The 14788-nt window shown below is 41.8% G+C and overlaps 1 protein-coding gene across 2 annotated transcripts in view; it reads left to right on the top strand.

The window, feature by feature from the left end:
- The window catches only part of adarb1b (adenosine deaminase RNA specific B1b), a 247942-nt gene extending 234654 nt beyond the window's left edge, over positions 1–13288 (top strand). For both annotated transcript variants that reach the window (XM_080753711.1, XM_080753712.1), the window contains exons 12-13: positions 8299–8477; positions 12178–13288. In XM_080753711.1, the coding sequence (XP_080609837.1) occupies positions 8299–8477; positions 12178–12354 (356 nt within the window). In that variant the 3' untranslated portion in view covers positions 12355–13288. The remainder of the gene's footprint in view (positions 1–8298; positions 8478–12177) is intronic.
- Positions 13289–14788: the final 1500 nt, after the last annotated feature.

Consider the following 14788-nt stretch of genomic DNA (forward strand, 5'->3'; position numbering starts at 1 on the left):
CCCAAGTCAAACCACACCCACAGTGGTAGCTGTCAACTTCAAATTTACTTTTATTTACTACAATTATTTAAAACTACTATTTAGTAGTAGACCTGTGGTAATATATTGTGCTATAGTGCTTGCAGCCATGTCAGAAATAGTGGCCAGTGGTCTTTTCTACCTCCTCCCCTCCTTATATGCTCATCCTGTCATTTTCTTCTTTTTGTAGTTTTTGGAGCTGTGTGAAGCACAGGCTCCCTATACGTGGCCGTGTGGGTCTGTGTGTCTGTGTGTGTGTCTGTGTGTCTGTGTGTGTGTGTGTGTGTATGTAGCCTGAACTTCCTAAACTTCGGCACGCCACTAGTCCCACAGTTTTGCCACCACACACTCGCGCCATATGTCAAATCGACCGGCTTACTCGGGAATCATGGGCTATTACTTTTCTAAGAGAAAGGTTCTATAGTTTAATTGATATTAATTTATTAGTGAATTAATTTTCCCCATTGACTTATAATGGGAATCGCAAAAACTCACATTCAATTATTTGTCTCTCGCAAACCATAGGGGCTAGAGTTTCAAGACTTGGAGAGGAGGTTCATAATGATTTCAAGGATTAAATAAAAAATAATTGTGTCATTTGGCCGCATGGTGGCGCCATAACACCCCACTTTACGTTTTGGCCTGTAACTCTTGAACCGTAGGTCGGAAAATTAGTGGTTTATGTATGTTTTAAACTTTAGTTGCTTTGTAGATTAGCATTATTGGGCTAAATGTAAAGACGCTACGCTGCGCCAACCGTGAATTCAACACAATCTGCTGTTGAGCAGTTTAACCAATTTGCTACGTACGTCTACACAAACGGTCAGATTAAAAAGATAAATTGCTTAGTCAAGGCTCACGGATGTCACCATAGGGTACGCTCCAGCAGAATGTCCCGTAATGATCGTATTATTTAACGAGGAGCATTTTAATCCGATCGGTCGTCGTTTCCTTAAAAAGGTATTAATGTATCTAAGTGCAGTACACCTCGCAACCGATGGGGTCGCATGGCTGAAAAACAACAGAAAATGGCGTCTGATCGGATTAAAATGCTGTTTATTAAACAATACGAAAGATACGGGTAATTCTGCTTGAGCGTACCATACTGTGACATCTGTGAGACTTCAGTAAGCACTTTATCTTTGAAATATGAACGTTTTTGTAGACGTACGTAGCAAATAGGTTTAACTGCTCAACACGAGGTTGAAGTGAATGTATTACGTGCGCAACACCGTTAGCCTGTCGGCTAACTGTGCTTTATATAACATCGTCGAGTGTTTGTGTAACTTCAGTCAGATTGAAGGATCATCTGACTGGTAATGAACCACAAGCTACAGGCTACGCTTAACCGCCTCGCGTTGTGAGCTTGTAGAAGAGCAAAAATAGAGTTTGGTCGCGTTTTATACAACAGATGCCTACGTTAGCCTGCAGCTAGCGCTAGCTAACGTTAGCGTTAGCCGTTAGCCACTGCTAACTGCGTGAAGCTAACGCTATAGCGTATCTCGCAGCTCGGCTACTAGTCTGTAGTATAACAAAGCCCCGCCGTTCTCGAACGCTTCTTGCCTTTGCCTTTTGTGAACATTATATCCAAAAAGTAAAGGTCCTATGCCGGTCTCTCATCTGTTTACTTCATTAGCATGGAAGAAAATCGAAGCAGCTTGTTGAAATAAAGTTTATATCGCTCAGTTTTGTCAGCCGGTCCTTTGTTTTTAGACATGCTGCCTCCCCTGGTCACGTGGTATAGACACAACGAATAATAGAGGGGAAAATAATGCACCGGCTGACAAAATGAGCGATATAAACTCTTTATTTCAACACGCTGATTGGATTTTCTTCCACGCTTGAAAAGTAAACAGTTGAGAGAAGTGTATACAGTAGGACCTTTACTTTTTGGACAGAATGTTCACAAAAGGTAAGAAGCGTTCGTGAGCGGTGGGGCTTTATTTTTTACCACAGACGAGAGGCTGAGATGTGAGATACGCTGTATAGCGTTAGCTTCCCACTAGCGCCGGCTGTTCCATTGCGAGAAGACATCATCGCTGCCTTTCTTTGTGTGCCCGAGAGCGACTCAGAGAGTCAGATCACGACGTATAAATCAAAAAATAAATCCTTCCAGAATACTGTCTTCTGCAAACCAATAACATTAGCGAGATGAAGTTAGTCACTGTCTCACTGAGAGAGTGTTTACACACTAGAACCAGATGCACCATGCTGTATGGGCGGTGCTCAGAGCGTGAACACGAGTGAAACCTGAGGAACAATGGATTCCGTAGGCCAATCGAAACGCTATGCAAATCTAAAGAGCTGACTTCTCCGCCTCCAGAAACGGTCTGTAATCTCTACCAAAGTAAGGCAACTTTACTACACCAGTGTTAACATTTGGCAACCTTATCAAAGATATCTTATGGAATGAAAACATTCTAATATATTCAAACTGTCTTAATAGAAAAAAAAACGAAAAACAAAGCAAAAAATAAACCAATCTTATTTTCGCATTTTCTGACTTTTAAAAACGGCGAAAAACCTTTCCACCAGCACCAGTCACATATATAAGGCGCACTGGACTATAAGGTGCACTGTAGTTTTTTGAGAAAATTAAAGGCTTTTAAGTGCGCCTTATAGTCCGGAAAATACGGTATATATGAAACTGTAGCAGCAAAAACGCAGACACAATTCAGAATAGCCTGCGCAGCATCCGTGTACAAATAATAGAAGTTGGGGGAGGGTGGAGGGGATTTGATGCCACCTGAGATAACAGCAGTGTCTTGAATGATTAGCAGAGTGACAGAGTGAGCTGTCAGCTTAACCCATTCAGAACGGGTACACATTATGGTGTATCATTATTTTATGCTTTAACTATTGAAAAATAGCAGATATACAAGCTCACAGCGCGGCACCGAGTGCCGCGCTGCGAGCTTGTAGATCTGCTATTTTTGAAAAATAGTGAAAATTCGGATTTTTACCCTATTCTATGTGTGTCTTTTGAATCCTTCTAAGGTTTTTTTTTGAAAAACCTATGTTTCTATGTCAGCAATCTGGCCAGCCATCGTCAAAGAAAAGGTATTTTTCACTTAACTGGAGCTCAGTTAGTCTGTTCTTGAGAGACTGAAGGACCCCCAAAATGATATGTGGCCATGGAACCCCATCTCAAAATATTGTAACAGGGACCCCCCAGAACAAAATATTTGAGTTACAAATGTTCACTTTAAAAATGAGATATTCAAATATTTGCAAAAATGTTCATGATTCTTCAAAAATAGCAGATACATGCTATACACATGCAAGCTCACAGCGGTGCCGCGCTGTGAGCTTGTATATCTGCTATTTTTCTATAGTTAAAGCAGTCAATAATTCTAGGCCTAACATAACCTTGTGTCCAGGCTTTATCAAAGGCGGAAGGGAACACGGTCTGTGCTTGCGAATAACAACCCTCCAGTGAACTCTCATTGGTCTTTATCGTGTTGTCAGTCGAGATGGCAACAGGAAGTGAAAAGACAATGCTTTATGTACGAGAATTAGACTGAATTCCTGAATTCCACTTTTTATAATTTTTTTACTCCTTGGTGTTTCCCTCAGGAATGTAAACCAGAGGAAAATCAAAGATCAAGCCTAGTTTAAAAAGAACACTGCTTTCAGTTGATTAAAGGACAACTTTGGTTTTTTTTACAACAAGGATTCATATTTTAGTCATTAGAGAAAAGAAAAGATCAGTGTTAAAATGTTTTCATTTACTGCTTTCTGTCGTTTAACAATTTTATTTTTTACGATTTGGATTTGCATGCATGCCCCCAGGTTGGGGGCATGCATGCAAGTGCCTAAATATGTATTTTTAGACACAATAAGCCCATTCCCAAGATGCAGCACAATATTTCATGGGCAGATGTGACTTATGGGGGCTGGTGTTAATAGTAACAAAGAAATTGCCAGTTTATTGTGTCTAATGCCCCCAACCACTGAAATCAAAAAACTTAAAACGCTAAAACAATAGAAAGGTAGTAAATGAAAACATTTTAACACTCATCTTTCTCTAATTACAATCTAAAATATGAACCCTTGTTGTAAAAAAAACATAGTTGTCCTTTAAGAGATTTTGCTGGTACTGGAAAATTCAGCTGATAACCTGTCATATGACTCAACTAGATATACCATCAGATGATGCTATACATGCTCTCCCTTAACTAACACCATTACTTTTCCCACACTGGCATTGGGTCCATTCTAGCTCAATGTTTACAGTACATCATAAAGTAGCTTTATGATATCCTACTGTACAGTATGTGAAAGATAATGCAATAAACCCCCTAGCCATCATGTACTGCCAGCAGAAAATGTACACGATTTCTAACTACCAGCAGGTAGCAGTTGTTCACTGCCTCGCTCAGGCAGTTTGCTGTGGAATCTTGGTACCTCTTTAACTTCTCAAGTACACAGAACAAATCGATCGCATCTGTCTTAACGTTTTCCCTTTTGGAAGAGGCTGGCTCTGTGTACCTTTGACAAGCAAACACAAGGTTCTCAGGTAAATATGCGGTCGGATGAAGAGGCAATCATAGCGATCCATCTCATTCACAGCAGGGGTACTCCCTTATTGCTTCTCTCCCCTGTTTGAATTGAGATGGCATTTACTTACTTCCTGAGCGGTTTGGACAACTTTATCGCCTTGTGCAAATTTGCAGGACTTGCGTGGCCTTTTCAAAAGGTCATATAGATTTGGATGCTGGCAGTTCTTTATTCATTGACATTCGACTTTTCTTTTTTTCTTTTTAGATTAATCACAGAATCTTTTTTCTTCTAGTCTCAAAATGAATTTGCTCAGACATTGGTGGAATAATATTGTGTGATATACCAATTTCGCTTGCATTCGACTTATGACTCATATGATTTATGACTCATAAGTATGTTAATGTTTTAAAGTGCAGAGTGTGATCAAGCTGGGTTTGTGTTTGTCCGCTGCAGCCTTGTATTACACCTCCGTCTCTTATTTGTCTCAGTAAAGTGCTGAATGCACGGCCCCACCTTAATCGTTATTTATTCTTTATTATGCACTGGTTACACACTGAGAATAGATCTACACGCTTGCAAAGTGTAGTGCTGCTGCAGTGATGATGCATTGTGTAGATCTGCTATTTTGGTTTTTGACACCAGTGCATAACCCATTTAGACCTGAGGCCGATTCTATATCCTGACCTAAGCTTTCTGAAAAAACGTATAATAAACCAATACAAATATTTATTCAAATCCCTGCTTCATCTCTCTCTCAGCTAATAGTGGGTTGGCTTAACAAAATTATAGAAATGAAGCGGATAAAGGCGCCAAACTTTTTTTTAGGCTTCTTTAGGACCTAACGATGGATTTTAGATGAGTCATCATTTTTCACAGTTTTTTGGGGGTTTTGGGGGGCCATTTCTAGCCCAAGGAAAGTTTTTTGTGCAAAACAAACACCCCTAGATTTTTTTCCTGGGTATTTTCCTCCTGTATAGAAAGTCGATGGGAGCCCAACTTGATATGGATAATTCTATGGGTAAACTTCCATCGTTGGGTCCTAAAGAAGCCTCAAAAAAAGTTTGGCGCTTTTATCCGCTTCGTTTCGATAATGTCAAAAACCAGGGTTAAGCAACCACACTATAAGGGGTCCTTGGGCTGAAAACATTGAAGACCCCTGATCTATTGTATCCTGTCACCGCAGGATACTCCACTCTTCTCTTCCTCCTCGCTTTTCCTTGCTGCCATTTGTCTTCTTCACTCCGCCCACTTCTCCTCCTCTTCTCTCATCAAATCAAATTCATTTAAAGTGCACTGTGCACTGTAACGCACAGTAATATTCCTCTCCCACACGGACGGCAAGGCAGAAATGTTAAGGCAATAAATGAGTACTTGAGACGAAAAAAAGTCCATATTGTAGATATTTTTTGATTTACCAGACTGCAAACCACAAACTAGAAATTCTTAATCTGTTAAATTCTTATTGCACTCCCCCCTCATTTTGTTCAATTAGATTTTTTTTACTTAACTCATATAAATTAGGAATTATAAGACATAATACTGGAAACTGGAAAAACGGTATATCTCCAACAGTTTGTGGAACAACAGTATAAGTCCATACAAGCAATATTCAGCAAAGGGAGCAGATAACATTAAAACAGACAATTGAACAAAATCAGAGGGGGGGTGGATTAACAATTTAACAGATTAAAAATGACTAGTTTGTGGTTTCCAGTCTGGTAAATCAAAAAATATCTATATTAAAAAATATATATATGGACATAGACTGTTATTCGTCTCAGGTAATCAAATATCAGACCAGAATGTGAAAGAACAACTCAAGCCTATACAGTGCAAAAGCATAGTCAAACAACCATCTCACCCCCTTCCGTTCCCCTGTATCTTTCGACTCCTTTTTACGTCATCTCCTTAGGCCCCCACTCCCCCTCCTCTCTGGATGCTCCGTAACCTGCAGGTAAAGGAGATAATAGTAAGGGATGTTATTAACCTTTTCCGCTTAAGAGGGTTTTTAAGCTGTGAAGGGCTTTGGCGTTGGGTTTTATCCTTTTAAATCATCATCTGCCACCAGCGCTGCCAAATGGAACAAAAGAGTTTCTCACTAGCACATACACGCACACTGACACACACGCGCGCGCGCGCGCACACACACACACACACACACACACACACACACACACACACACACACACACACACACACACACACACAGTCACACACACACACACACACACACACACACACACACACACACACACACACAGTATACGCACCAAGCAGGACAGAGCGATTTATGACATCCATATATCTTCCATTTATGCCTGGGTGTGTGGAAGCCACTGCCCCATAGTGAGATGGAAAAGGCCCCGTCGTTCGTCACCCTCACAGGTGATCATGTGTGCTCGTTCCTTCCATCATGTTTTCATAGCATCCTCTCAAAAAGGACGTCCGCATGGATTCAGAAGCTCGTAACATCCAATAAATGTGTTTTATACCATGGTGTATTTGAATTGAATTGATTTCATAGATAGATTCATATTCGACTTGTTTGACAGCACGTCGTCTGTCTGTTGGATTCATGTTAATGTGTATTTTCAGACATTTAACCACTTAAAGGTGTATTCAGTGATAATGAAAGTGGCCGGGGGTCATCTTGTCACAGCGTGGAAATGTTTAGTTTTTTATAGATTTCTTACACCATTATAATGTTCTCGTTTTGATCATTAGACCCAATCACTGAATATCGGTAGGCCTACGTCTCCAGCTTCAGGATATGTATGATACTGATTTACTACCAGACTGTGGCATTTTATGAGTTCAGTAATTTACAATCTATGTATTTAGCAGACGATCTTAATTCAGAGCGACTGTGGTTCTTAAAACCTTTATTTTGACCATCATAACTAAACATCATAACATAACTACGGCCATTCTCTACCCTGATTGGTCGAGGACTGGCTGGCCACCTCTGAAAACGGAATCTAGCTATGCTCGTAACACGGGCCATGGTGGAAGTCCTTATATGGTCAGCACACATTCTAGTGAGGAGAATAAATGGAAAATGTACCAATTATATTTTTATTTGAATGAAATACAATCACTGAATATACCTTTAAATCGTCGATATTTTGTAAACTTGACCTTTCACTCTGTACTTGGTCTGCTCTTTTTTTACCTCTACACCAAACCTATTTGCAGAACATAGCCGATCTACAAGCTCTCAACGCCTCGCGCTGCGAGGCGTTGAGAGCTTGTAGATCTGCTATTTTTGGCTAGAGTAGTGTTGGAATAGGGATGCAAGGGTTTAAGTTGTTTCATTTAAAATAATTATCCTAAGGATTTGGCGGCTCCCCTGTAGTGATAACACTCCCCATATTATTCTGTATACGAGGTGCTCATGTGTTGTTGTTTTCATAGCATCCTCTCAAAAAGGACAACCGCATGGATTCTTCTTTTTTCGTCTCGTAACACCAATACATGTGTTTTACAATGGTGTATTTGAATTGGTGACAAAACATCTTATGAAAGCGATGTACATTCAGTCAGGTAACTCACGATATATTGAACAGTGTTTATGTCTATTATTAATGAGTATACAAGTATGTGTATGTCGCATTTAATTTGGCGTTTGGCTCTGCTAAATTTTCCCCCTGCTCAGTAGCACTATGGCTTCATCTAGTGGCCTTGGCACGAAACTAGTTAAGTTTAGCACCTGCTGCATCCAGTGAGGAATTCAGTCGACGCTAAAGTCTGCTGTCTTTGTGGCCCCTTTGTTTCCAGGTATCAGTAACGCGGAGGCCAGACAGCCGGGCAAGGCCCCCAACTTCAGCGTGAACTGGGCGGTGGGCGACCAGGCCCTGGAGGTCATCAACGCCACCACGGGCAAGGACGACATGGGCCGCGCCTCTCGCCTCTGCAAGCACGCCCTCTACAGCCGCTGGTTGCGCCTTCATGCCAAGGTAGAGATTAAAACAAACACACCCTCTAGCCACTGGGTGTGCCTTCATGCCAAGGTAGCGATTAAGCCATATGTAGGCCTGAACGCAAATCTGTTTCACTTTAGATTTTAACCACTTTAACCATTCTTTTATGCCTTAACTATTGAAAAATAGCAGATATACAAGCTCACAGCGCGGCACCGAGTGCCGCGCTGCGAGCTTGTAGATCTGCTATTTTTGAAAAAATATTTATCATTTTGTGCAAGGTCTTTGAATGTTTTTGACCCCGATTCTATAAACTACTTCTAAATCCTTCTTCTAAATCGGTGGTTCTCAAACTTTTACATGTCAAGGACCCCCAAAATTAAATGTATTTGGCCGCGGACCCCCATCTCAAAATATGTTGTTCCAGGGACCCCCCCAGAAGCAAATATTTGAGTTACAAATGTTCGCTTTTTAGATTAAATAAACAACACATCGGAGTGGATGCACACACAAAAGTACACTCTCATACTGTCTGCACATATTATTAATATCACACTTTCTATAGTTATGCACATAGATGTCCAATATCAATATCATATTTTACTTTCTGGCTCAGACAGCCTACGGTAACACATTGCATTGATTGATGTACTGTATATACATTCAGAATAAATCTTCCTTTTTGGACCATATATGGTGAGAATACTCACATGTGCAAGTTAATAATTCAACCATGAGAAGCATATTTTCCATTGATAAGACAAGTGTGATAGATTGGATCCACAGCAGGGTGAAGACACCTATAAATAAATGGAAAAAGAACCAATGTGCAGTATAATCCAACCGACACTACTGCACCACTGGTGAAACTGTTCTACATGTGTCGCACTGACAAAATGTCACTGGAATGGAGTGTAGGCCTACTGTTAAGCACCGATTCCTAACTGAGATTAGTTTTTCCTTCGGAAATATGTGCTTGTATACTTCCTTATATCAGTGGTTCTCAACCTTTTCAGGCCGAGCACTAAGCAGTAAGAGGCATTACATTTTGTATATCACGGTTCTATTGTGAAAATAGCAGATCTACATGCTCACAACGCTGTGAACACGTAGATCGGCTATTTTCACATTTTCTGCCAGTAATATTTGACAATTTGTTAAAATTGTAAATTTGAGGTATAAAAAAAGTCTTAAAAGTCCTTGTCACTTTAGAAATGTGCAGATACCCTCTATACACTTAAACTGTATGTTGGTTTGTTTACTGTTGTTTACCCCCAAAATCATTTGGGGACCCCCCTGGGGGTCCCGACCCACAGGTTGAGAACCACTGCCTTATATAACATGCAAATTACGCTTAAGTGACTTGTGTCCAGGTTCTACAAACGTTTGTGCATTTGACTTGGTTTCCTTAATCGCACTTAAACCAATTGCTTTGCTTTGTTTATAGTGTGTACTTAAAGTTATACCATGTAACTTTTTTTATAAAACAAATCTTAAAATTGTCCTAACTGTTAAATCGCTAAAGTTTTAACCCCACTCTGTTATTTTCAGCTTCTAAAGCCTTCTCTTTATATGTTTTCTATGATCCTGGCCGGGGTCCGGTTTTCGCGGAAAAATAACGTCATCTGCATCATCTGTATACGTTGTGTATACGTTGGCCAATCACATCGCGGATCATACACACATGATACACTACCGGCCAATCACAGCGTATCTGCCGTGTCTTCAGGAAGTAGCCTCGCTCAGTTACAGTGTTTACCATGGTGAAGGATTCTTAACCTCTTAATCCCCAAATCCTGGCCAGAAAATTACGTTTTACCCCTCCACGGATTCGTATCGGTCGTGGTGGTTTGCGGCGCCGCTCCGGTGGTCCGCGGCGGTGGTCCGCGACGACTCCGGGCGAAAAACGGCCGAAAAAAGCAATACCGCTACTGACCACTAGTTTAGCAACTTACACAGTATAGCTTTAAGTTAATGTTGACCTGTATTAGTGATTGACCGATTTTCAGTGGCCGATGCTGATATTTAGAGAGTAGGGAGTGCGCTTGCTCATGGACATAGAAAGCTCTGGTTGGTGTTCTAACTACAGAAAGGGGTCTGTCTGTCTGGAAAGGGTCAAACTAATTGGGTACTAATTAATAAAATGATTGGGTAAAAAAAGAGAGAAAAACTATCGGAGCCGATTAATCTGTTTATCACTAAACTGTATCAAGAATATTGCTGGCCTGGGTTGGGTTACGTTTGTAAGATATCCAGATTTGTTAACAGTTCTGCTGCCGTTGACAGTCCTCACCGTCATTTAAAGGGTTAAAGTCATGGTGCCGTTGACGACGCTCACCGTCAATCTTAGTGTAAATACAGTAAATATAATTTATGACTTAGTTACTATACGGCTCCGTGGTCCACTGCATCGGTAAATCCCGCGACTTGTTTACAACGCACGCGAAGTGAACCTCCTCCATAGTAAATCCATTGAGAGGCCCATAAAGAGACTTCATTTACTGTACTCAAAAAGAGACATTTTGATCTAAAGGGTGGCCTGTTTACAGTACAAACTGCACTCGGCTGGGCGCAGCCATGTTTCTTTTCTGGGCCCACACTGTCATGTGACTAGATGACGTAAACGTTGAAGTCAAGTGATAATCCATCTGCGCAAAAACAACCCCGCCCGGCCCTTAAAAATAATAGCGGCGGCCTACGGAGGAAACGGCGCGGCACCAAGCATCCCTTCAAAGTAAGAGGCAGTAGAAGTGTTAAGCTCAGAATCCAACGATTCCTTTGAAAAATCACACCTGTGTGAAGTGAGTGGTGCTGATGATGATAGGCCCAGGGGAGTCTTCACAGTGGGGTCAAATACCGATGACATGATACAATGGAAAAACCATATAAATAAATAATACTGTGTCTTTAATCCTCTACGACTCCCGTATGTGAATGATGACAGATTCAACTTTAGGACATGACGTATGTGTGGGCAGAAGAATCGTGGATTCAAATTTGATAAAGTGCGGCGAAAGGATGGGTGCATTGCATTTAATAGATATATGTGATCAGTTTGTCATTTGTCTTGTATATTGATTATGACAGTCTCGATCTGTCCGTCCAGAAAGATGTCCTTGAGGCCAGAAACATTTCTCACTCGCCGGCCCTCACAAAGCAGCAAGGCTGTGTAGCAAGGTGTTCAGCGGAAGCTAAAGGTCTCAGTGAGACGGATCTGTATTCATGAACACACTGAGATATGAGCCGTCAAGTGTTCATGAGCTCCACATTTTTTTTTTTTTTTTTTTGTATTTATCTTTTTTCTCAGAAAATGACCATCCAGAGCCCGGCCCCCACTCCTCCTAATACACACTACGTTCATCGATCTTTGAATGATGGCCTCGTTATTTTTTACCACATTGTTTACCGTCTGCTGCTGGGGCGTCACAAGGGGGGGGGGGAGTGGGACTGAGTTACTAGGGCCCAAGGTGGAGGGGCCTGGAATTATTTTATACTTTAGCTGTTGAAAAATAGCAGATATACAAGCTCACAGCGAGCATGTATATCTGCTATTTTTGAAAATGTGTGCAAATCTTTGAATATATGTATTTTTTTTTTAGTCATCACAGCTTAGTTTTTATTTAGTTTTCATCTGTGAAAAAAACACAGTCGACATTTTTCGTCATAGTTTTAGTCGACGAAATCAACACTGTGGCTGTGCCCCCTCTTTTCTCCTCTCCTCTCTCCTCTCCTCCAGTTGATGGCCACGTTGCGGATCAAGGTGATGAAGCCCAGCTCCTACCACGAGGCCAAGCAGGCGGCCGTGGAGTACCACTCGGCCAAGCTGGCGCTCATCAAAGCCTTCCACAAGGCCGGCCTGGGGGCCTGGGTCAAGAAGCCCATCGAGCAAGACCAGTTCACCCTCAACTCCTGAGAGTGGGGCAACACAGGGATGACCCGTCCCCCTCCTCCCACCCCCACCTCCTGACCCCCGAAACCCCCCGAAAACCCCCTTTGCCGCCGTCTTTGACCCGGGGGGCCTGAAAGAATGAGAGGCTGCTGCTCCCTTAATAACCAGCCACACTGAAGACTTCACCTCTGATCCTCCGTCCCCGTGTGTGTTCGTGTGCAGTGTGAAGATTAACACACCCTGTGTGTTGTAGAGTCCCACGACAACCCCCCCCCCCTCCCCCCCGGTCCATCCACGTCACTTCACTCGTAGACCCTCACGAAAGCCTCATCATCCCTTTTATCTCATGCTGTTTTGTTTTTGTTCTTTTTTAGTTTTTTTTAGCTTTAATGTCTTGTTTTAAATTTAGCATTTTTAATCGACGGTGCTCTTAATCTTTTGCTCCCTGTTTTAAAACTGGAATTCCTTGGTTTTACACTTTTGCGGGTTGTTTTTAGTTCCCAGAGTTCTTATAGTGCAGAGAAATCGCTAAAATTGGTATTTCTGTTGTTTTTATTGGTTAAAGGAGTCTAGTTGGTTTAGGGGAAACTAGGTTTAGATCGAAACACACACACACACACACACACACACACACACACACACACACACGCACGCACGCACGCACGCACGCACGCACGCACGCACGCACGCACGCACACACACACACACACACACACTGATCTTTCTAATCAAAAACCAATGTGTATGGACCTGGAAAACGCTGATTGTGCAACATACAGTACGTACATACGTATGGGTTGTAATGACTAATTTAAAGATAAATATTTCCGTAGGATGTAAATGTAGTATTGACAGGGTTACGTCAAATAGTTCCATTATTATGATGGTTAATGTGTATTGTTGGTCCTTCCCTAGTAAAAGGAGACTATAAGTATGTTCAGCTGCTCCTCTATTAAAGACAAACGTGTTCCACGACAGTGTGGCCCTGGAATTATTTGATTTGCTCAAGACACAAACACAATATCGTCGTTGTCGGGTGAAAACCTTGCATGTCCAAAACCGTTTTTCATTTATCATTTTAAAAATGATTTAAACCAGTGAAAACAGCCGATCTACAAGCACACAACGCCTCGCACCGCGAGGCGTTGTGTGCTTGCAGATCTGCTGTTTTCACCACCTTTGTGCGACGGCCTTGTATGACGAAGCAGGGCTTTACTTTGCGAAAAAACATACAAATTTGAAACTTGGAGATACGAGGTTTCTGCCCGACAGTGACGATATAATATAAAAAAACACATAATAGGTTGTGCATAATATTCTTGTTGATTTAATTTCATCATCGTAGGTTCCCCCCCCCCCCCCCCCCCCCCCCCTTTTTGTGTCATTCTCATTCCATTCTTGAGCTCATGGGGACCATGGGGGGTGAGGTACCTGGGTCTTGGGGCAACTTTTGGGAGATGCCAGCATGTTGATTTCCATTTTAGATTTTTTGCCCTCCTCCTCTTGACCTACAGTAAGGCAGCCATGGCTTTGCATGGGAACTGAACTGGGGAGGCCTGCAGAAGGGAACACATGTGGTGGAGAGCCTGGTGCGTCCATGAATACTTCATGATGAATACTTTTTGAATGATTGAATGAATGCCAGCATCCTTCTCCACAGGCAGCTTTTGAATCTTGGTCTCTATTTTCTGAATTTCACGTGATCGTTTGTTCGTTCGTTCGTTTGATCGGGAAGGGGTCTCCGGGAGAGGTTCTTTTCTTTTCTTTTTCTCAAGGATTGGGGTGTTTGATAATTGAGGAGAACGCTGCAGTTAAAATGGTGACAACACAAACTGATTTAATCGTGCCGTGTCGACATTTCTTTAGGAATCCATAATACCTGCCTCGTGAACTATACATACACTGGGCGGCATGGTATGTGTAAATGTGTTTATTGTGCCAGTCTGTAGACACTGAATGAGGGGAGATTTGAGGTGTAAATTACTGTAGCTATGACCTGTCCGGATAGCTAGTTGAAGCACTACCGTACAATACTAAGTCATGGCGGGGACAACCTTCCAAGCTGCACTCTGAATTCTAACAAAACCCTACTCAATAGCCTGAATCAAAAGCATACAGCATGTTTTGGACCCTGGTGTGACAAACTCGCCACTTTTATCTGCATTCCCAAGATTCCTAATCAAAGAAAAACAAAAGAAACTTTTAAAACTTCAATTTCCGGTGACATGTTGTCGACTACAGTAACTGCAATGAGTTCCTCCTCCCCAGATGCAGGAGGTGTGCGTGTGAGTGTGTGCATGTGCTTGCATGCGTACAATGTAAGATATGTGTGTGCCGAGGAGTCCGTATGCATAATCTGTGGAATCTTCACCAAAGATGATATCCATGTGCGTTTTCCCCGCCCCACATTTTTCTTTACAAAGTAATTAACGTTTTTTCTTCTCCTCTTAAAATATCT

This window comes from Nannobrachium achirus, assembly GCF_963921795.1.
Source record: "Nannobrachium achirus genome assembly, chromosome: 22".
NCBI classification, from domain to species: Eukaryota; Metazoa; Chordata; class Actinopteri; order Myctophiformes; family Myctophidae; genus Nannobrachium; species Nannobrachium achirus.